General features: G+C 39.5%; 1 protein-coding gene across 1 annotated transcript; it reads right to left on the bottom strand.

Moving 5' to 3' along the window:
* Positions 1 to 1,258: 1,258 nt before the first annotated feature.
* On the bottom strand, positions 1,259 to 22,030 carry RNF212B (ring finger protein 212B; the record flags this gene model as incomplete). Its single annotated transcript, XM_079699970.1, has 14 exons — positions 21,919 to 22,030; positions 20,015 to 20,067; positions 19,432 to 19,506; positions 14,478 to 14,593; positions 12,783 to 12,843; positions 12,035 to 12,063; positions 10,891 to 10,937; positions 10,627 to 10,669; positions 10,407 to 10,467; positions 9,981 to 10,029; positions 4,369 to 4,408; positions 3,972 to 4,072; positions 3,216 to 3,277; positions 1,259 to 1,324 (listed from the first exon to the last, which is right to left on the bottom strand). The coding sequence occupies exons 1-14, from the start codon at positions 22,016 to 22,018 to the stop codon at positions 1,259 to 1,261; spliced, it is 903 nt and encodes a 300-aa protein (XP_079556096.1). The 5' UTR covers positions 22,019 to 22,030.
* Between the last annotated feature and the right edge of the window lie 891 nt (positions 22,031 to 22,921).

Below are 22,921 nucleotides of genomic sequence, written 5' to 3'. Positions count from 1 at the left end.
GAGACTTTCCCCTCACTTTATACAATCTGTCTTGGAGACAGAGGGACCATGGTCCTTAACTGAATTAATTGATGTTTTAGAATGGTTTTCATCAGTTGGGGTCAAATATAAAGGTATCAGTGGGTTAACCATCTAGAAATAAAAAAGTGGAAAGCCCCAAATTGCTAGAATAATAATAAAAAGGCCAAAAATAAAATTGTTTCTCTCACCTCCACTTTGCCACTTCTATGGTTTAGAGATAAATGGAGCCAAATCCATTAACTTTCTGATTTAGTGTGCTTTTTATTTATTTTTGAAGCGGCAGGATATACTGAGGCAAAGTAAAAGAACAAAAACTTGAAAAGTTAGTAGATCAATATCTATCACTAGGCAGACTTTTTTCTGCACCTGCTACAGCACAGGCTCTTGCTCAGAAGAGAGGGAGTTTAGAAATGCCTTTAAAATAAATTCAGTTTCAGAAAGGGTAGTGGGATCCTATTCAGCTACAAGGTCATTCCCAAGACCAAATTTATTTCTGGCAGATGCTATCTTTACATTTTTCCAATGTTTTTGCTTAAGGTATGCCTGCCAGTGGCCTACCCATTTAATCCCTCGTTTCTACCCCTTAGTACCCAAAGAAGAATAAATGTTTGATCTCAGTGGTAGTGTTCTTTGCCCATTCCACCATTTGAGAGCTTGTAATACCAATAGAGTTGCAGTAGCAATAAAAGGACATCCTCTTTATTTCATTATCTGTGTACTTTAGTAAGCCTGTGTCTCCAACCATTACCAAACAGAAAGGAAAATCAACATACTTAATAGTAACTAGGCACAGAGGAAACAATAGGCAAATAGAAAAAGTATAATAAATTAGGGCAAGGAACAGTGTTGTGGCTTGTTAACATCGGCAGTGGGAGAATATATCCAAAGCTAAAAAGTGAAATCCAGAAATAAAACATGGTTAATAAGTATATCACCCCACCGCCCACCCCCAATGATGCCAAGAATTGTTTTTATAACCTTGTTTCAAGTTGCAGGAAATAAGGGAGCTATCTGTATCTTGTGGGAGAGATATAAACATCTTCCTGAAGCTCTGACCTGACCATTTTCATAGGAAGTAATACAGGGTGTATAAGGTTAAGATTGAGAGAGAGAAGGTACAGAGTGAAACCAGGAAACAAGGTAGGGGTACATTGTCCAAGGCCATCACACCTAAATGAGTATGAGATGCTACCGTCCGTCCTTCAGCAGTATGTATAGATCAGATCTTGAAGATGGTCTATCTGGGAGTGTTCCATGCTTCTCTCCCCCTGGCTAATCCCATCTGCCTCTGTTGGTAGAGATTCTGCAGCACAGGACAGGAAGGCAGTTAAGGGTGTTTGTAACAAAAAGGGCAAGTAAGGCCCTCTCAAGTCATTATATGAAGTTTATCGTGACAGTAAACCGCTGCTGTTGCTTCCCCATAGTTTTCTCCATTTCATGAAAACTAACTTTTCCAAACTAAGATTTGATACATCTAATGTGACAAAGGCTTTGTTGCTACTTATGAAACTGGAGCATTTCCGTGGTTTATGGTGATAAAGCCGAATATTTGAAAATCAAACAGTTTTGGGAAGCCTGGAACATGACTACCATACCCAGAGATGATTACCAGGGAGGCAGAGTTCTTAGGCCTCTGGGGAAGTGGTACTTTCTTCAATAACTCTTTCTAACTTTATTATGGAAATTTTCAAAAAATACAAAAACAGTAGTATAATGCACTCACATGTACTCATCACCCAACTTCAACAATTAACTCATGGCCAATTTTCTTTCATTTCTACTTTCTCACACTGCCCCTTTCCACTAGATTAAGCTAAAGCAGAATTCAGACAATCATTTAATTTTCTATCCATAAGTATTTTAGTATGCATCTCCAAAAGATAAAGACTATTTTAAAAAACATAACCACAATTGCATCATGCCTACAAAAAGAACACTATTAACAATTCCTTAATATCAAATGTCCACTAAGTATTCAATTTTCCTCAACTGTCTCATAAATGGTTTTTTACAGTTTGTTCCAATCAAGATCCAACTGGAGGCCATTTATTTGCAGATGGTTTATATGTCTCTTAAGTCTTTTTTTCACCTGTAGATTAATCCCTCCATTTACAAGGGTCTTAGAGGGATGTTATTTCCCCAGCATTGTCTGTTAAGGCTTAGACCCTAATTCCTTGCTGATGAAAATAAAGGGAATTTTGGAACATGAGAGCAAAATATTTACCTACCTTAGTAGGTCACCAGGAGCTTGGCCTAAATATCCTCAAAACCCAAGGTGTAAAAGTGAACTTAAAAGGCAAGACTGGACTTTTCATTTAATAGAGCTCCTTACAAACCTCTCTTCTCATTCCCATGCTCTTTTCCTCTTGTTTCCTGGATCAGAATCATAGTCTCATAAATTTACAAAACATTATTCTGCTGTTGCTCTTTGGAGAAATGAAAATGGTTTTTCCTAGTTCAAGCAGTACCTCTATCCAAAATATATATTCCATTGAAAATCCCTTTCTGTGAAACTCCTGGGAATGTCATTTGTGTCCACATCCTTAGTTCACCCTGGCCAAGACCTCTCAGTTTAAAACCTTTCATTACTATGTGACCTAATTTTTTTTTTTTTTATATGAATCTAGTTTTCTTTTTTTTTTTTTTTATAGTGTTTATTTTTACTTGTTGACAGTTTGCTTTATCTATTTATTTATTTTTGGCTGTGTTGGGTCTTCGTTTCTGTGCGAGGGCTTTCTCTAGTTGTGGAGAGCGGGGGCCACTCTTCATCGCGGTGCGCGGGCCTCTCACTATCGCGGCCTCTCCCGTTGCGGAGCACAGGCTCCAGACGCGCAGGCTCAGCAATTTTGGCTCACGGGCCCAGTTGCTCCGCGGCATGCGGGACCTTCCCAGACCGGGGCACGAACCCGTGTCCCCTGCATCGGCAGGCAGACTCTCAACCGCTGCGCCACCAGGGAAGCCCAGTGTGACCTAATTTTTAAACCCCAAACCAGGAAGGTAATCTGACAGTCATATTATCAGAGTGACACCACTCTGGAAAACTGTGTACCTGTGGTTACCACACTTGAAACCACATCATTCTCCACTGGTTATATTCTATCACTTTAACAAGAGACCAGAATGAGGCATTAAGTGTGCAGGCCTAACTGTGTGAGTTTTTCATGAGCAGACCAGTTAGACTGGCCAGGGCTCACCTGTAGGGCTGGTAGCTGGAAACCAGGAAGACCCTCTAGTGTGGTTCTGCTCTCCCTCTGACCTGGAAGATGGAATTAAATAGTGAAAGATAACTACCTGGGGCAGTTTCTCAGTATTGTTATTTATGCATCAGGATAAATAAGTGGTTCTTAATCTGCAGTACACTACTCAGAAGGGAAAAGACTGTTAGCTAAGCAATTCAAGAGGTGGGTTATAAAGTCCATTCTTTTACTGTGAGGATGGGGTGGTGACACAGAGGTCTGAGATTTGAGTTTAACTATGAGCAGAAAGATGTAGAGACAATATAAAGATTTTGGTGAGCTATGAAAGATGACAGCCCCTTATCACAAGGACTGGTAGCAGAGGTACCTTTTGGGAAAACATGAGGAGAAAAAATAATGCTGGTTTTATCATTCTCATTCAGCACTAAGCTCCCAGCAATGCTGCAACATAGGGATCTCAAAAGAAACAAACAAAAAGCCAGTTTAATTCTACAGGCCAACCTTCTGGCTAAAGAGCAGAACTCTAGTCCTGGTGACAGGATGAGTGATATTTAGGCACAATCCAAAGCCTGCCTTCACTGTGAAGGAAATGGGGTAACTCTTAAAGAATATTAAGGAGTCACACTTGAGACAGTGCTTTTTTCAGGGGCTGGGGTATAAAAATCCCAACTTCTTTGCCCCTTGAAAACCTTCATTTTAGTGTATATGTCAATGGTTGAAGCTCCACTCCTTTGGGAATGTTATTTAACTTACCTGAATTATTGGGGGTGAGGACTCCTGTTTGACCTGAATCCCCACCACTTAGGGATGGTCTGAAAGAAAAAATCCCCTGTCCAGAGGAGGCAGATGAAGGTCTAAGGAGGGGAAATAAAAGCATCAGCAGAGAAAAGGAAAGGTTAAAGTAAAAGCCATGTGTAAGGGAAGGGCCTACACATTTAAACCAGAGAGGAAATGAATCCCCTGCTTGCAACTCAGAATACAATTAAGTAATTCAGATGTATGTTAGACACAGTACTGTTCAACCTTCTCTTTTGTTTACAAGGTAGATTATAAACTTCAGTGGTATAGGCCATTGGAGAAGTAACCACAGGGCTGCTGGCAGAATGTCAGTGGGAACAGATCTCAAGTGAAAGGAAGCAGTATTACTTACCTATAAGATAGGTTGTGAGTGGAAGCTGGTGAAGGGGTTTCTGAAAAGCATAAAAATGAGCCTATGAGATAATTCATGAACCAAGAAGAGATCCAGGTATTTGGGAGGCCAGGGCAAAGGAACAGGGGATCAAAGATTTTGGTATATATGTTAGACTTGGGGGCTAATGGCAAGTGAAAAAGCCCACAAGTCACCTAGCAGTGGATCATAAAGGTGCTTTCCTCTCCCTTTCATGAGTTTATGGTCAAGGATCCATCACTGCCTTGTTGCACTCTAATGTATCTGTGCCTTGGTTTCCCCTCTAAGGTGAAGATTATCAGAAAGGATGGCTAAAGACAAAGGGTCATTAAATTGGCTGGGAGTGACAGCAGTAAAAATGTAGAGTAAGGACCTCCACAGATTCTCTCCATAAAAGGAATGAGAAAACTGGCAAAAATTGTCAGAATCAACTTCTTCAGAATTCTGGAAATTAACAAAGGGCTTTTAGCAATCTGGGGAACGTTTATTCCAGAAAAATAGCTGAATGTGAGTAAGAACAGTGAGTTTTGTGACATTTTAACTTGCCCTATTCCCATTTCTCCCTCTCCAGCTCCATGGTAGCCTTGAAAATCAACAGTTTGGCAGTCATCATAGGGGATGGAATGGGGTTGGAGCTCTTTCAAAACCTCATTCCCAGAGAATTGTCATACTTGACCTGCCTAGCTGTTCACTGGAAGACTTCACTTGCAAGGCTGCCTTTATTTGACCTGACTTGGAGCCAAACTTACCAGGACTTGGAGCTTAAGAGTTCACCAAGTATGAAAAGCCTTTTCTCCAGGAGTGTTTGTTGCAAATAATTAGAGGCACTTGTTTAGGCTGCCTGAGGAGGTGAATATCAGTTGGGGCAAACAATAGGCTAACCAAAAAGCATAAAAGGAAAAGCTGTGGAATGACCTGTCCACCGGGATTTTGAAAAGGAACAACAAGTTCTTGGGAATCTAGGCCATGTGCATGCACAGGGCTGTGTGCATGCTCAGGAAAGATTGAAAAGGCCCTAAGCTCTCACCTTGGGACTACCTTGAGGTCATACAAGCAGAAAGTGAAAGCTAAGGCACAGTCGTCAGCTGAGTGTTGAAGGTGCACCCCAACACACAGTCCCTCAGCAAACACTGAAGGATTTATTGGTACTAGGTGTTTAAGGAAAGCTCTGTCCAATCATTAGCTGAACACTAAGCTAACCAAATAGAGACTTCAGTGGCCACACGAGAAAGAATACAGATTTTACAGAATCAGTTTTAGAAAGTCGCTAAACAAACAATGACAAACAGCAACAACAACAACAAACCTTGGGAAGGGAGGAAGTATCTGATTCTTAGAGTTGCCATGCTATATTATTTAGCTGTCCAGTTTTCAACAAAAAATTATGAGGCATGAAAGAAACAAGAAAGTATGACCTATGTAAAGGAAAAAAGCACAAGCAATAGAAACTGTCTTTGAGGAAGCCCAGATACATTGGATTTTAAAGACAAAGACTTTAAACTAGCGGTTCTTTTTTTTTTTTTTTTTGGCCACGTTGACAGGCATGCGGGATCCTAGTTCCCTGAACAGGGATCGAACCCCTATCCCCAGCAGTGGAAACACAGTCTTAACCACTGGACTGCCAAGGAAGTCCCTAAATCAGCTATTTTAAACATGTTCAGTTAGCTAAAGGAAACCGTGTCTAAAGCACCAAACAAAAGTATGAGAATGGTCTCATCAAATAGAGAACACTAATAAAGAAATATTATATTAAAAAGAAGCAAATATAAATTCTGGAATTGAAAAGTACAATCACTAAAATGTAAACTTCACTAGAGATATGAAGTCAGAAAAAAGAATCAGCAAATTTGAAGATAAATCAATTGAGATTATCCAGTGTGAAGAAGAGAAAGAAAAAGGAATGAAGAAAAATGAACAAAGCCTCAAAGACCTTGGTGGAATACCATCAAGCACACCAGCATGTGCAAAATGGGAGTTCCAGAAGGAGAAAAGAGAGGACCAAGGGCAGAAAGAATTATCTGAAGAAATAATGGCTGACAACTTCCCAAATTAGATGAAAACATTAATCTATACATCCAAGAAGATCAACAAATCCCAAAGAGGATAAATCAAAGAGATCCGCACCTAGACTCATCATAAACTGTTGAAAGCTAAAGGCAAAAAAAGAAACTTGAAAGCAGCAAGAGAGAAGCCATTCATCACATGAAAGGGATTCTCAATAAAATTGGCACTGATTTCTCCTCAGAAACCATGGAGGCCAGAATATAGGAGGATAACATATTCAAAATGCTGAAAGCCTGTCAATCAAAAATTTTGAATCCAGCAAAACTATCCTTCAAAAATGAAGGATAAATTAAGTCACTCCCAGATGAGTGTCAAAATTAAGAGGATTCATCACTACCAAACCTGCTTTACAAGAAATACTAAAGAGAGTCCTTCAAGCTTAAGTGATAGGACACCGGACAGTAACTCAAATCTACATGAAGAAATAATAAATATCACTGGTAAAGATAACTACATTGATAAACATAAAAGTATAAGTGTATTTTTGTAACTTCCTCCTATCTGATTTAAAAGACAACTGCATAAAACATAATTATAAATTTATGTTGATGAGAACACAATTTTTAAAGATATAATCTATATAATAACAGCACAATGGAATGGAGAGGGGAATGGAACTATATAGGAGAAAAGCTTTTGTATACTGTTGAAATTAAGTTTGGTATTAATCTGAACTAGACTGTTATAAATTATGATGTTAATTATAATCCCTAAGAAAATAACAAAAAATATAGTGAAAGAAACAAGAAAGAAAGTAAAATGGTACACTAGAAAATAGCTGTTTAACACAAAAGACAGCAAAAATGGAGGAAGTGAGGCACAAAACATACATATGACATATAGAAAACAGGGACTTCTCTGGTGGTCCAGTGGTTAAGAATCCACGCTTCCACTGTAGGGGGCCCAGGTTCAATCCCTGGTCAGGGAACTAAAATCCCACATGCTGTGTGGTGTGGCAAAATAAAAAAAGACACATAGAAAACAAATAGCAAAATGGCAGAAACAGACTTTCCTTAGTAATAATTACATTAATGTAAATGTATTAAACTCTCCAATTAAAAGGCAGAAACTGGCCAAATGGTGAAAAAAGATCCAACTATACATCGTCTGAAAGACTCACTGTAAATTCAAAGACACATATAGGTTTAAAGTAAAAGGATGGAAAAAGATATTCCACGCAAACAGTAAACAAAAGAGAGCTGGAATGGGTAATATCAGACAAATGCACTTTAAGACAACCTTGTTACTAGAGACAAAGGTCAAAATGACAAAAGGGTCAACCCATCAAGAAGATATAACACTTATATATGAACTTAACAACAAAGTCCTAAAATACATGAAGCAAAACCTGACAGAATTGAAGAGAAAAATAGACAATTCAACAACAATAGAGCTTTCAATACCCCACTTTCAATAATAGATAAAACAGCAAGACAGAAGATCAGCAAGAAAACAGAAGATTTAAATGGCACTATATACCAACTAAATCTAACAGATATCTATAGAACACTCCACCCAACAACAGCAGACTACACACATTCTTTTCAAGTGTACAGGGAACTTTCCCCAGGATAGACAATGTTTTAGGCTATAAATTTAAAAGGACCTAAACCATACAAAGTATGTTGTTCAACAACAATGAAATTAAATTAAAATCAATTAACAGGAGGAAATTTGGGGAATTAACAATTATGTGGATAATCAACACTGCTAAGTAACTAATGGGTCAAAGAAAAAAAATCACAGAAGTTAGAAAATAACTTTGAGATGAATGAAAACAAAAACACAACATACTAAAACTTAAAAGGATGCAGTGAAAGCAGTGCTCAGAGTGAAATTTATAACTGTAAAGGTCTATATTAAAAAAGCAGATCTCAAGTCAATAATGCTACCGTCCACTTTAAGAAACGAGGAGAACTAAACCCAAAAGCAGACGGAAAGAAGATGATTAGGGCAGAAATAAATGAAATAGAGAATAGAAAAATAATAGAGAAAAATCAAGAAAACCAAAAGATGGCTCTTTGAAATGATAAACAAAATTGACTAATCCTGTGGGGTGGGGTGGGGGATAAATCAGGAGGGTGGGATTAACACATACATATTACTATCTATAAAATAGATAACCCTAGCAGCACAGTGGTTAAGAATCTGCCTGCCAGTGCAGGGGACACAGGTTTGAGCCCTGGTCTGGGAAGATCCCACATGCCACAGAGCAACTAAGCCCGCGCACCACAGCTACTGAGCCTGTGCTCTACAGCCCGCGCACCACAACTACTGAGCCCACGTGCCACAACTACTGAAGCCTGCGCACCTGGAGCCCATGCTCCACAACAAGAAAAGCTACCGCAACGAGAGCACCACAATGAAGAGTAGCCCCTGCTAACTACAACCAGAGAAAGCCCGCACACAGCAACGAAGACCTAGCACAGCCAAAAATAAATAAATAAATTAATTAATTTAAAAAAAAACAGATAACCAACAAGGACCTACTGTATAGCACAGGAAACTATACTCAATGTTATATAATAACCTATAAGGTAAAAGAATCTGAAAAAAATATATATATAGATTCAGTTATATAAATATACATACATATGTATGTATATGTCTGTATTGGGTTGGCCAAAAAGTTCATTTGATTTTTTTCTGGAAGATGGTACGGATATATATATATATATATCTCAATTGCTGTGCCGTACACCTGAAACTTAGATGATACTGTAAATCAACTATACTTTAATTAAAAAAATTTTTTAAATAAATTTCCTTTTTAGAACTGTTAAAAAAATGGACTAATCTTTAGCCAGGCTGTCCAAGAAAAAAGAAGAAAGCCTCAAATAACTAAAATCAGGAATAAAAGAGAGTATTACTACTAACCTGACAGAAATAAATTGGCTAGAGCACCTACGTATTTCAAAGGGGTGAATAGGAAAGAACTGGAGGGAGGCTATCTGGTGAATTTCAAAAATGGTTATCCAAGAAGAGATCTGTGAATTTCAAAATTGCCTCTTGGGAAAGAAAGGGAAATCCTCTCCAAGTATACTCTATGGACTGACTAATGCCTTGAAAAACAGTAATAACAGTAATAGTTCTAAGGGGAAAGAGACAAGAAATTAAGTGGGTGGAACCAAAATATTTCTTCACTGGAATATTTTTGTGTTTGATACACAGTGAAAAAGCCAGATACCCTTCAGGCTAACATTGGCATCTAGTTAATCTTTCTTTTAGATCTAACTTCTACTGCCATCTTGTGGCAATTAAAATCCAGGTCAATTATTTTACTTAAAAGTTACTTTCCGTCTCCTGACCAGAGGGTTTCAGTGACTTTCTAATACTCAAGTTTCAATTTTCCCCTTATCAGTTTAAGAACAGAAATATCATTATTTGAAAAGTTGTATCTGGATACCTGGAACCACTGTCTGGAGAAAAAGTAAAATGGCATTGTATTATGCACAGAAAACCAGAAATCTGCTGGTATCTGCTCAGAATGTGTTGGCTTCTGACTCCTTCCCCTACCCTGCCCCTCTCACCAGTAAAAGAGTCTCTTGGAGTGCTCCTTCCCTGCAGCGCTCTGGCTCCCTGAGGGACAAAAAGTAAACATTAATAAATATATCCTGATTCTCTGGCTTCCATATTTCATGCTATGGCTATACGCTGAAGCATATGTTTTTCTCCCAGAGTGGGTATGTGACTCCAGGAAAGATCCACACTTTATTCCTTCCAAAATGAACATGATGGACACTGTTAATGCAGTCCACTATTTTCACCCCTATTCATTCCGAGTCATGAATTAGGTCAGCTTCTAACATCAGGTCTGAATTGCTGAAAGAGAGTCCAGGCAAGGCATCAGATAATTCATGCCAAAACCAATATAAGTTTAATATTCTTGCTTTAATCTTGGCTTTAATTTAGCATTAGAAATCTCAATCTGAAAAGATAATGTGAATATTTCTTACCTGTCCCAAGTTACTAAAGCCAGCCCTTCTATAAGGGATAGACTCCACTGAGGAGGACCGACTGTATAGGGCAAAACAAAAAGGAAAAAACAAACCTGGTATTAAACTTTTACACAGACATAAAGTCTCCTCAGTCCCTGTCTCAGCCGTATCTAGGCATTTCTTTCATCTTGCATCTTTTGCCAACAGTTCTAATGCTGCTGTGTAGCTTTCTACTCACCTGACCACTTGGCTGCTATGCTGAGAACTGGGTCGTGGAGTAACTGAAAGGGAATAAAATGCAGAATGAAAAGTTGCCATCAATGATGTGCCCTGCTTTGCCTAGCCTACATGTTGCAAGTGAGTGTCCAGGAGTACGGCCTTTTCATATCATACATAAGATTCGGAAAATCACATTATACTTTCTGAGAGGAAACCATCTTCCACATGGGAAAAGGATGTTTACTCATCTCACGCAGATATTTGGGCAAAACATGGTCTCTACCTGACTGTGATGGAGAAGTAATGCCCACTGGTCGAGGTGTGGTTGACCTGCAAGGAAAAAAAAAAAAGGCAGCTCTATTTTCTCTAAGCAGAACTTAGTGCTACCTTAGAGGATCAATCAGGTCATTATTTACAGAAATAACAGCCTCCTCTCTGAGCACAAATTGCTTACTAATCATGTATTACAGGTATTAGCCCAAAATACGGAAGCAAGCTTTCCATATGGGACCCCTTGGCTCTCCAATTCCCTAAATGAAATCTTCTCCACTTCTCTATTGCCCATAATAGAAGTTCTGAAGTCCTTCTTTCTTTCTTCCCGTAGTGCCTTACCAGGTACTCTCAACTTTACATATATCCATCTGTCCATCCATTCATACATCTGCCATTCCCTCACTCCCTCCATCCCCTCTTCCATCTACCCACAGATGTTTATTTAGTGCTCATATGTCTTAGATCCTGAACTTACAAAGATAACTAGAATATGGTTCCTATTTTTGAGAGGCTCACAGGCTAGTGGGAGAGACAAAAAGAAAAAGAGCAACATAAGTGTTATAATGGGTATGTCAGAAGTAGGGAAGTATGATAGAACACTAGACTCTAGCTTCTGTGAGTCAGGGGCCATGTCTTTTTAATCCACCAATGCAGAGCTGATATTAAAAATATATAATAACTGGTAGGGTACAGACATGTACAATTAGAATAATCGGTGATGTACACCCAACACCTAACACAGTGCTTCACCATCAGTAGGTACTTAATGAATATTTATTGAATAAATTGATATAATAGAACATCTAACTCTGCCTAATAAAGTGCTGACAGAGGATATGACACATGAGTTCAATTTTGAGGGGTGAGTAGGATTTCATAAGGTGACGGTCAAGGGTGAGCATTCATCCAAGATTTTAGTTCAGCACTTTTCAGTGAGGAGCTCTTTCTTGGAGAAGTGAAAGATGAATTCATAAACCATTCCCTCCACCTCAGAGCCCACACAGGAGCTACAGCCAAGTGCCAAGAAAGGATAGAATTCACTTTGCTGTACAGCAGAAACTAACACAACATTGTAAAGCAACTATACTCCAATTAAAAAAAAGAAAGGATAGAAATTTTCAAAGAGGGATGGTATGGGGCCTGATAAAACTGACCTGCTTCCTTGGTACCAACTTGGAGATTCCTGTAGGTGAAAAAAATGGGAGTGAAGGAAGCTGTAGCTCAATGGTCCCAATCAATGGATCTTACTCGTCAGATAGCTAAGCTGCAATGTCCTCTAGTTGTGGTTACTAAGATGCCCAATAGAAGAAAAAACAGCAACAGTGAGTGCTTCCTCAGAAAATTATTAGCTTTGGGGGGAGAAAATTTTAGTTCCTCTTCACAAAAACATATTGGGAATCCTGTAGACTGATACATGTGGGGAAATATAGAGAGCCTATGGGGAGAGCAAGGAAAACGACAGGATTACAATGTGCTAGAAGAGTTAAAAGAGTAAGATCAAAAGGAACATTATATAAACACAAAGGACAATCTTGGGAAGAGACAAATGTCCAGGAAATAGAGTTTGAGGGACAGGTAAGGTCCTGAGGTGCCTTGGGATTCTTGAAGACAAATTTTAAGTTACCACAGATATCTCTTCTATAAGAGAGCTTCCCATGTGTTATGCCATGACTCACTGATATTCGAGAATAGGTTACCACTGTGATAGATTTTGTCGTTTCATCCCTCCAAGGTCTTCTGTGGCCTCGTCCATTTACTACAGTGTGCTTGCTGTACAAATATTATCAGTTATTACCAGCCATGATGTGAAAAAGGTTAGGAAACACTAATTCTATTCAGTCAGCTAGATAGATGGGCCAAGTAAGAGAGAAAATAATAGTATGGAAAATCTGTTTCATTCACCTTTAGGATGGCTAGCAATTTCTTCAGTTCTCCATTCTCTTTCCTTAAGACTGACAGCTCTCTAGGCAAAAGATGGAAAAAGAAACAATCAGCTCCAGCAGGTCAGTGGGATAAAAAACCTGATTTTTATTATCAACATCTAGTTAATGCTTCCGGAGAGATGCCTGCCGCTATACAAGGTGTTTCTGTCAGAGATCTAGTGATTCAGGGGGGCAATGGCAGGGTTTTTGTGGTGAGAAGAATCAGGTGGACAAAATAAGCAGTCACTTGGTATGATTTCAGAAGTTTACACAGAACTGCATTTCCTCTCCACACATTTTCCCCTGGTCTGCTGATGTCTGAAAATTTCCATCAGGGATTCCATCTTTTTTTTTTTTTTTTTTTTTTTTTTTTTTTTTTTTTTTTTTGTGGTACGCGGGCCTCTCACTGTCGTGGCCTCTTCCGTTGCGGAGCACAGGCTCCGGACGCGCAGGCTCAGCGGCCATGGCTCACGGGCCCAGCCGCTCCGCGGCATATGGGATCCTCCCAGACCGGGGCACGAACCCGTATCCCCTGCATCGGCAGGCGGACTCTCAACCACTGCGCCACCAGGGAGGCCCAGGGATTCCATCTTTTAGCTTAAGATTTCCAAAACACATGGACTTCCCTGGTGGCGCAGTGGTTAAGAATCTGCCTGCCAATGCAGGGGACACGGGTTCAATCCCTGGTCCGGGAAGATCCCACATGCTATGGAGCAACTAAGCCCGTGCACCACAACTACTGAACCTGCGCTCTGGAGCCCATGAGCCACAACTACTGAGCCTGTGTGCCACAACTACTGAGCCCATGCGCCACAGCTACTGAAGCCCGTGCGCTCTAGGGCCCATGTGCTGCAACTACTGAAGCCTGTGTGCCTAGAACCCATGCTCTGCAACAAAAGGAGCCACCGCAGTGAGAAGCCCCAGCACCACAATGAAGAGTAGCCCCCGCTTGCTGCAACTAGAGAAAGCCTGCGTGCAGCAACAAAGACCCAACGCAGTCAAAAAAAAAAAAAAAAAAAAAAGAACCAAAACACACCCTCCTAGAGGTAACATTTTAAATCTGCCATCATTATTACTGTGAAAAATTCATGTCTGATTTCTCTGAAGAAGTAGTTTTCGACAGATGGAAGTAAAAGGGGAAAGCTATAAAGTAGGGAAGGCCCCTTGAGGGAAGAAAGAGAAAAATAAAATGGAGGGCTTCCCTGGTGGCGCAGTGGTTGAGAGTCCACCTGCCAATGCAGGGGATATGGGTTCGAGCCCTGGTCTGGGAAGATCCCACATGCCACGGAGCAACTGGGCCCGTGAGCCACAACTACTGAGCCTGCGCGTCTGGAGCCTGTGCTCCGCAACAAGAGAGGCCACGACAGTGAGAGGCCCGCACACCGCGATGAAGAGTGGCCCCCGCTTGCCACAACTAGAGAAAGCCCTCGCACAGAAACGAAGACCCAACACAGCCAAAAGTAAATAAGTAAATAAATAAATAAATTTATATTAAAAATAATAATAATAAATAAAATAAAATGGAGATTGAGAGACCAAAAATTCTGTACCTGACTTAACCAAGACAAACATAAACACACATGGAGCAATTTTTAGGCTTTGGAACCATAAGGAAATAAGGGCTACAGCTTCTATGGAAGAAAAAGGCTCTCTGGTGATTTCATTCGTCACTTACTTGTCCTGGTTTGTCAGTGTTTGCTGTGCCTCCTGCATGGCTGCTTCTAAGTTGGTAACTCTATGCTTATAAAAGGCGATGAGGAGATCTGTTTGCTTCTTCTGGAAAATCCACACCTACTAGGGAAAAACAGACCTTTGACATACAACCCCCATAACTCCTTTCCCCTTACTTGTAGCAACAAATGGAAACCCATCAATTCATACTCTATTACTGATCATTTTCTTCTGGAGCATCTGACCTAACTCATGATTCCCTAAAACTAGGGAAAGCCAAAGCTTTTCATTTCCAGAAAAGTGCCTTCCTAATATCTTAATGAGAACATTCTGACATAGAATGACCCTTTAAAAATATAACCATTCATCTTGAGCAAGAAGAGTGACAACCAAAAAAATGTTTCCAAGCTTAGAACTGGTTCTGACCTTACTTGTTTACTATTAGCTTGGACTCAGCTTCCACATTCCTAGCTCTACAGAGCACTGGTAACCAATTTACTTACCCTAAGATACTCACACATAGACACTTGTAGGCTGTTTATGTTGCTACAGTAAAGGGCAAAGAGGCACAGGAGATTACCTATTCCTGAATTTTATTTCTGGCCATGGGTAAATAATTTTATCTTTTGCTTTCATTTACCATTTGATATACTGATGTGCCTATCATGGGATTACTGAATCAGATCAAAAGTTAATATGTGGAAAGTATTTTAGCTTTGTCAGGTTCTACTTTTGAATACACAGCAGTATTCAGGTCTCATTTGTTTCCTCCCTACTCACACCGTAAACCTTTTTTCTTGGGTCCTTCCTAGATCTGGTACTTTTGTCATAAACTTTTTGTTCTCATCTAATTTGCAAGTTGCTTTTGCCACCTTACTAAAGAATTCTACTTCCAAATTTATATAGTCTCTACACTCTTTCCTTTCTACTCAAAAGCAAACTAAGCTAATTCTACACAGATAAGAATTCACTGTAGTCTATTTTTTTTAAGTTGTTCTTGTTTTCAATAAAAGTAAAACATATTCATTTTAGAAAATTTGAACAATGCAGAAGCAGAAAAAAGGCACTCAATCCTGGGAGTTATCTAAAATGGCAAAGGGTTGGCGAGCAATAGGTATTACGGATAGATACAATATATAGCCAAGAGACCTACTAACCCACGTGCCAAAACTACCTTGGTGCTCAAAGAGATTTGAGCAAAAAAGAATCCTAAAAATGCTTCCTTATCAAAAGCAAGGGGACTTCCCTGGTGGTCCAGTGGTTAAGACTCCACGCTTCCACTGAAGGGGGCACAGGTTCGATCCCTCGTCGAGGAACTAAGATCCTACAAGCCACGTGGCACAGCCAGGGAGTTAAGTTTTGGGTTGCACAGTTTGTGATCAAAGCCTCTCACACTGGGGCTTAAGGTTCTTCGACCTGCTCAGCAGTGATAAAGAACTCAACTACACTGTTTCAGAAGTCTTAAAAACTGACAGATAAACTTTTTCTTTTCAGGTAAAATAATCTTCAACTAAATAAAACCTTTCTTCAAAGGCACCATTGATTATCTCAGTTGTTCAGTCTTTAAATTCAAGTGAGGGATGGGAAACTGATCTGATCTATTTATGAGATCAGGCCTTGACCTGATTTTATTCAAACGATTTATATGGTAGTTATTTAAGTATGTTAGCAAAACATATGACTTCCAAGTCAGCCAACTAATGATCAGGGCCAGCTGCCTGTATTTGTAAATAAAGTTTTACTGGAATACAGTCATACCCATTTGTTTACAGATTGCCTGTGGCTGTTGTTCTGTGCTACAACAGCAGAGTTGAGTAGCTGCAACAGAGGTTGCATAGCCTGCAAAACCTAAAATATTTACTAACCTTTCAAGAAAAAGTTTGTCAGTCCCAACACTAAATTTATGAAAGTCTTTCTTGGGCTTCCCCGGTGATGCAGTGGTTAAAAATCAGCCTGCCAATGCAGGGGACACAGGTTCGAGCCCTGGTTGGGGAAGATCCCCCAGGCCACGGAGCAACTAAGTCTGTGCACCACAACTACTGAGCCTGCGCTCTACAGCCCAAGAGCCACAACTACTGAAGCCCGCGTGCCTAGAGCTCATGTTCCACAACAAGAGAAGCCACTGCAATGAGAAGCCAACACACCACAACCAAGAGTAGCCCCTGTTCACTGCAACTAGAGAAAGCCCGCATGCAGCAACGAAGACCCAATGCAGCCCTAAATAAATAAATAAATAAATAAATAAATAATTTTTTTTTTAAGTCTTTCTCTGTATTTTCGTTTATCTTTTTTTTTTTTTGGCCGCGCCGTATGGCATGTGGGATCTTCGTTCCCAAGCAGGGATCAAACCCATGCCTCCTGTATTGGGAGCGCAGAGTCTTAACCACTGGCCCACCGGGGAAGTCTCTCTGTATTTTCATTTGTGTCTTTTGCTCTGAATTTGTCTTTTTTTGTGAACCTGTATCTTTCCCTCTCTTTTTCTCAACCTCTTCTCTCTCTTTATTTCCTACTCTATTTGATGCTCGATGTTGTCTGTTCTTCCTATTTGTATTTACTTAGTGGACATTTATGTTACTTCCTCTTAATTTTAAAGTGGATGGGCCCAACAAAATGGGAGAAAATGTTTGCAAATCACATATGTAGTGAAGGACTTGTACCTAGAATATATAAAGAACTCTTACAACTAATAATAAAAAGACAATCCGACTTAAAAATGGGCAAAGGACCTGAATAGATATTACTTTAAAGATGACAAACAAATAGCCAATAAGCACATGAGAAGATGCTCAACATCATTAATCATCAGAGAAATGCAAATCAAAACCACACCGAGATAGCACTTCACACCACTAGGATGATTATTATAAAAAAAAGACAGATAAAACAAGTGTTGGTGAGGACATGGAGAAATCAAAACCCTCATACACTGCTGGTAAAAATGTAAAATGTGCAAGCACTTGGGAAAACAGTCTGGCAGTTCCAAAAGTTAAACATAGAGTTACCATTTGGTCCAGTGATCTAATTCCTATGTATATATCCAAGAGAAATGAATATATGTCCACACAAAAACTTGTATACAGGGCTTCCCTGGTGGCGCAGTGGTTGAGAGTCCGCCTGCCGATGCAGGGGACACAGGTTCATGCCCCGGTCCGGGAGGATCCCACGTGCCATGGAGCGCCTGGGCCCGTGAGCCATGGCCGCTGAGCCTGCGTGTCCGGAGCCTGTGCTCCGCAATGGGAGAGGCCACAACAGTGAGAGGCCCGCATATCGCAGAAAAAGGAAGAAAAAAAAAAACACTTGTATACAAATATTCATAGCAGCATTATTCATAATAGCCAAAAAGTGGAAATAACCTAAATGTACCTCTATGAATGAATGAATACACGAAAGGTATATCCAGCTATATAATGGAGTGTTATTTGGTCATAAAAAGGAATAAAGTACTAATGAAGTTCTAATACATTCTACAACATGGATAGACCTTGAACACATTATGCTAAGGGAAAGCAGTGCAGGATTCAGACAATAAATAAATTATATAATGTTAGAGATAAGACCTATGATGGAAAATAAAGCAGGGTAAGAAGTAGACTTGGGGCTGCTATTTGAGATATGAGAGTCAGTAAAGGTCTGACTGAGGAAGAAAAATATGAGCAGAAGCCTGAATGAGACAATTTAGACATTACTTGGATCAGTTATTCAACTTCACAGATTGGGAAAACACATTTTCAGACATTGCTGACTTCACCAAACGGGCACTTCACTCAAGTGATGATTAACTGACCCTTTTCATGTATTTTATCTTGATTACTTGACCATGTGTAATTGGTCCCATGATTAGGCAGGGTAGAATTCAGACTACATATAATTTCTCTACTGATCATTAACTAACCCTTGGTTTAGTTATTAACCAAAGGTCTGCTCTTTCTCTTGTTCATGTGACCTTGTTTACATTTCTCCTTGAGTCTCAGCTGGATTTTATCTCCCCATAATGTTAAATAGTATCTCAAATATGATGGTTCACCCAAGCAGCTAAAAACAGGATGCAATGAAAGCCTTAATTTCCCTTCCTCTATCTCCAGAGTCAGGACTGAGGGGGAGACACCAAAGAAAAATTAAATCTACTATCTTCAGCTAAACATGACAAAGGACCATCTTCACGTTTAATAAAAAAATATTCTCGTAAGAACGAGAAGAGTAGAGAAGAAAAATAGTGATAAAATCTCAAGAAATGTGCCCAGATAGCAATCCCATGAGGCTATGAAATGATCTTGGTGGAGAACTGGAGAGTGGAAGGGAAAAACCAAAGTTTTTAGAATTTAGGAACTTTCTCAAATGGTTGTCCTGTCTCCTCTTCACTTCCTTCCACAATTCTATTGCTCCTGACCAAGTCAATGGCATGACAACATATCACGCATCAGGAAAAGAAAAATATCTTCCAAAATTCAGGCAACCTATTATAAATACTAACTGAAGAATTAAATATATATGTGTTGCTAAGAGAGGTTATTGAAAAATAAGAGTGGAGAACAAGAAACCCCTTTTTGAACTTAGGTCTATAAGCAAAAGCTTGAAAGTTTGGCTACTAAATCCATTGTTTGCAGGGTCAGGCCTGTATATTCAAAGCAATTTTTAGAAGATTCATTAAATGTGTGAAGAAAGAAGACAAAGCTCTCTAGAACCTTTTTTATCCTCAAAAATTACTAAATAGAACTAGGAATCACAAGGCACGATGTCAGCTACATAGTAGTTTTTACAGCCTATCACAGATTCTGGGTGAGTAAAAAGTTAACTGTTGAGATTTGTGTCATCAGGGAAGAAAGCAAACAGGGCAGCCAATTTCTCCCCATTGTATACAAATATACGAATGCAGTTTAAAGAGAACCTCTGGAAAAGAAATAAGATGCAATTATAACTTGCTTGGAAAATCAGATTTTCTTCACTTTTATTTCTCATACCTGAGAGATGTGACTAAAATACTGCAAAGCTGTCTCCACGGGGCTTTTGAAGTACATCTTCTCCTGAGGTTTCATCTATGAAGAGAGTAAGACATCCACAATGGAATGAAATAAAATACAGGCAAATATGGTTAAAGACATAGCATCCTTTCTAAAGCACCAGGTATTATTTCACTGTGCTAAGAGGGCGATCACTATTGCGCTAGGAGATGTATACTACATATCCTAATCCTTACCTCGTGCTTCTGTGACAGTAGTCACAAATCCACAAGTAATTCTTTTATCTCTAGTTTACCTCCTTTTTTTTCAATTGCTATCTACACATTTTGTTTGTTCCTTTTTTCTTTCTTTTAAAAAAATATTTCAGTTTTTTTTTTTTTTGGCCGTGCCACGTGGCTTGCAGGATCTTAGTTCCCTGACCAGGGATTGAACCCAAGCCCCCACGGTGAAAGCTCCAAGTCCTAACCACTGGACCACCAGGGAATTCCCCCAAAATTTCAGTTCTTAGCCACTGTATTCTTTGTATAGTTCCTACACACCAGGAATGGGATAAGATTGTTTGTGACGGGGAGGAAAAACTTACATTATCAGAAAGAGCCAGATACTTGCAGGCAGTTCCACAAACAGCACATTTTTCTAGCGGGGAAAGGGGAAAAAAATGTTTGGTTCTCATGGGCATGAGGTAAGATTTTCCTAAAGTACATGATAAGAGTCAAGTAGGCTAGCTAATGAAAAGAGGGTTCTTACTGAATTCAAAATGTCACTGTGCTATAAAAGGACATCGACTTGAGCTCCATTCTCGAAATCAGTGTTTCAAACTTGTATGTTGGTGAGAAGTAAGGCTTTCACACTGTACCTCTACCCATCTCCCTTTTTTATAAATTCCCAGTTTTCTTCTGCAGGCAAGGGACAGTAGCCTCCCAGCAGGAGTACAGGGGTGTACATTTACTAGAGTCTGGGAAGAGTACCAAAGATCTCAACTTTAAGTTATTATTTTTTATTCTATCTACCTGACAGTAGGCACACATTAGGCACCATAAGAAACTCTCCAACTAGTCCTGCCTTGTTCTCACTTTGCTAATATTCCTGGATATTGTTTTGAAGCTCTCTCTCATTCTCTAATTAACCCAATCTGAAAGATGTGGAAATTAAAATTCCTAATCTTCCTGTGAAGTTAAAATTTTAGTAGTGGTGCTGGTTATTGATTAAGATAAATGCCATGTCCGGAGAAAACATCACATGACATATGCTTCACCGAGACAAACCGCTCCAAAGTGAGCTGCTGTTACCATAGTAGTAGCTTTGTTACATTAGCAGATAACTTAAAAGGGTCATGAGATTCACATAGAGAAAAAGCTTCTCCAGAGGCTACCTAACCTGACTCTTCTTTCCTTGGGGATGAAGTTTTTCCCCGTCTTCCTTCCACATTATTGCCAGAGTGAGCTAGCAAGTGCAAATCATTCTTCTATTTAAGAAAAAGACAAGACAAAGAAACTTCCACAGCTCTCCATCACCTGCAGGATAAAGTTCAGGTTCTTTAGCCTGGTATATAGAGCCTTCCATCATATGGCCACTACCTACCTCTCTAGCCTCATCTCTCACCATTTCTTACTTTATCCTTTTATGCTCTACCAATCCCAACCACATGTACTTCCCTGTACTAAGTTTAATGATGTTGTATTCCTTTACACATGCTGTTCTCTTAAACCAGAATGATCTTCCCTGCCTAATTCACTTGGCAGACTCCAGTTTATTACTCAAAACTCTATTGAAGCAACACCTCTTCTATGAAATTTTCCCTGATCAAAACATCCTAAGTCCCTCTTCTGGACCTACTACCCAGAATACATACCTACAGAATATAATACGTATCTTGTAAGTATTTTAGCATTAAGAAAAAAAGACACACCTTAAATTTGTCTCTTCTAAGACTTAACAGCTGCAAGAACTTGGTCAAATCACCTATTTGAACCAGCTCCTCATTTGTAAAATGGGTCTACTAATAATTACCTCCTGGGATTGTGGTGAGGATACATAAAATTGGTACACATGAAAATACTGTTTAAACCACAAAGGTATCACCCACCACTATCGCCATCGTCAACATTTCTAATTAAATTGATTTCACAGATTATACTACTTCCCACTAGAAATGGCTCTTGTTATCAACCACTTTCCCAATTTCTATTCATTATTTTTATTTTTTCTCTTTTCTCTGATCAGTCTGATAACCTTGTGGCTTTCCCTGCCACAGGCTTCAGAACACTGACAAGCACCTTTTGATATTCAAGTAATAGATAGTCCATTTGCTAAATCATTCCTTTTATGGATTCCTCCGATTTTCATAATCAACAGTTTCCTATTATACACACACCACCTTCGGCCTACTAAGTGATTTTTATTCCAAGTTACACAGAAAAATGGCTAATCATTATTTCTAGGTTAAAAACATTTTTGCCTGAATCTGAAAACAGTTAAATCACTCACCCAGAGTCAAACACTTTTTACAGAAAATATGGCCACAGCTGGTGACAAAGAAATGGGCCCCATCTTTTCGGAAACACAGGTTGCAGTGAAACCAATCCATTCTGCAGCAGAGAAAGAGAATAACCTGGGGCATAACATAATTATAGCTGTTCCAAAATCTACTTAACAATGTTTGCTTAGTTTCTGCTAACTTACTGGGATGTGGGCATATTATTATGGGTATTCCAATTGGATGTGAGGAAGTACGTATACCTCTGAAGTGAAAAAAGCAGACTGAAGACTATGCTATGCCATTTTCTAAAGAGAAAAAGTATACATATCTAGAAGAGTAATAGGACAATGATGATTTTTTTTTTGAATGGTGAGATCATGTGTGTGTGTGTGTGTGTGTGTGTGTTGCCTTTACACTTTTTTTGTTTTCTAACTTTTCTGGATTAATTCAGGCACTAATTTGTAATTAGAAAAAACAATCCTAAAAAAAATCTATTTCTTTCCTAACAGTTTCCTGTGATACAGCAATATGGAGCAAGGAGGAGGTTGTGGACCAAATGTACAAGATCACATATTAGCCACTTGGGACACATTTTATCTAATGGAAACATTGTTTATGAATGATGTCTCAGCTTTTCACATTTCCTTCTACTCCATAGAAACTCAGAATCATAGATCTGGAAGGAATCTTGAAAATCATTTAACATTTTTTCCAACCCCATCATTTTTCAAAAGATGTATCTGATATTCACTGAAATGTAAGATTTTAAATGAAGACACTGACATAAAAAATACAGAGCTGAGGGCTTCCCTGGTGGCACAGTGGTTGAGAGTCCGCCTGCCGATGCAGGGGACACGGGTTCGTGCCCCGGTCCGGGAAGATCCCACATGCCGCGGAGCGGCTGGACCCGTGAGCCATAGCTGCTGAGCCTGTGCGTCCAGAGCCTGTGCTCCGCAACGGGAGAGGCCACAACAGTGAGAGGCCTGCGTACCGAAAAAAAAAAAAAAAAAA

Source organism: Hyperoodon ampullatus (assembly GCF_949752795.1).
Source record: "Hyperoodon ampullatus genome assembly, chromosome: 3".
NCBI classification, from domain to species: domain Eukaryota; kingdom Metazoa; phylum Chordata; class Mammalia; order Artiodactyla; family Ziphiidae; genus Hyperoodon; species Hyperoodon ampullatus.
This window is presented reverse-complemented; position numbering and strand designations above follow the sequence as displayed.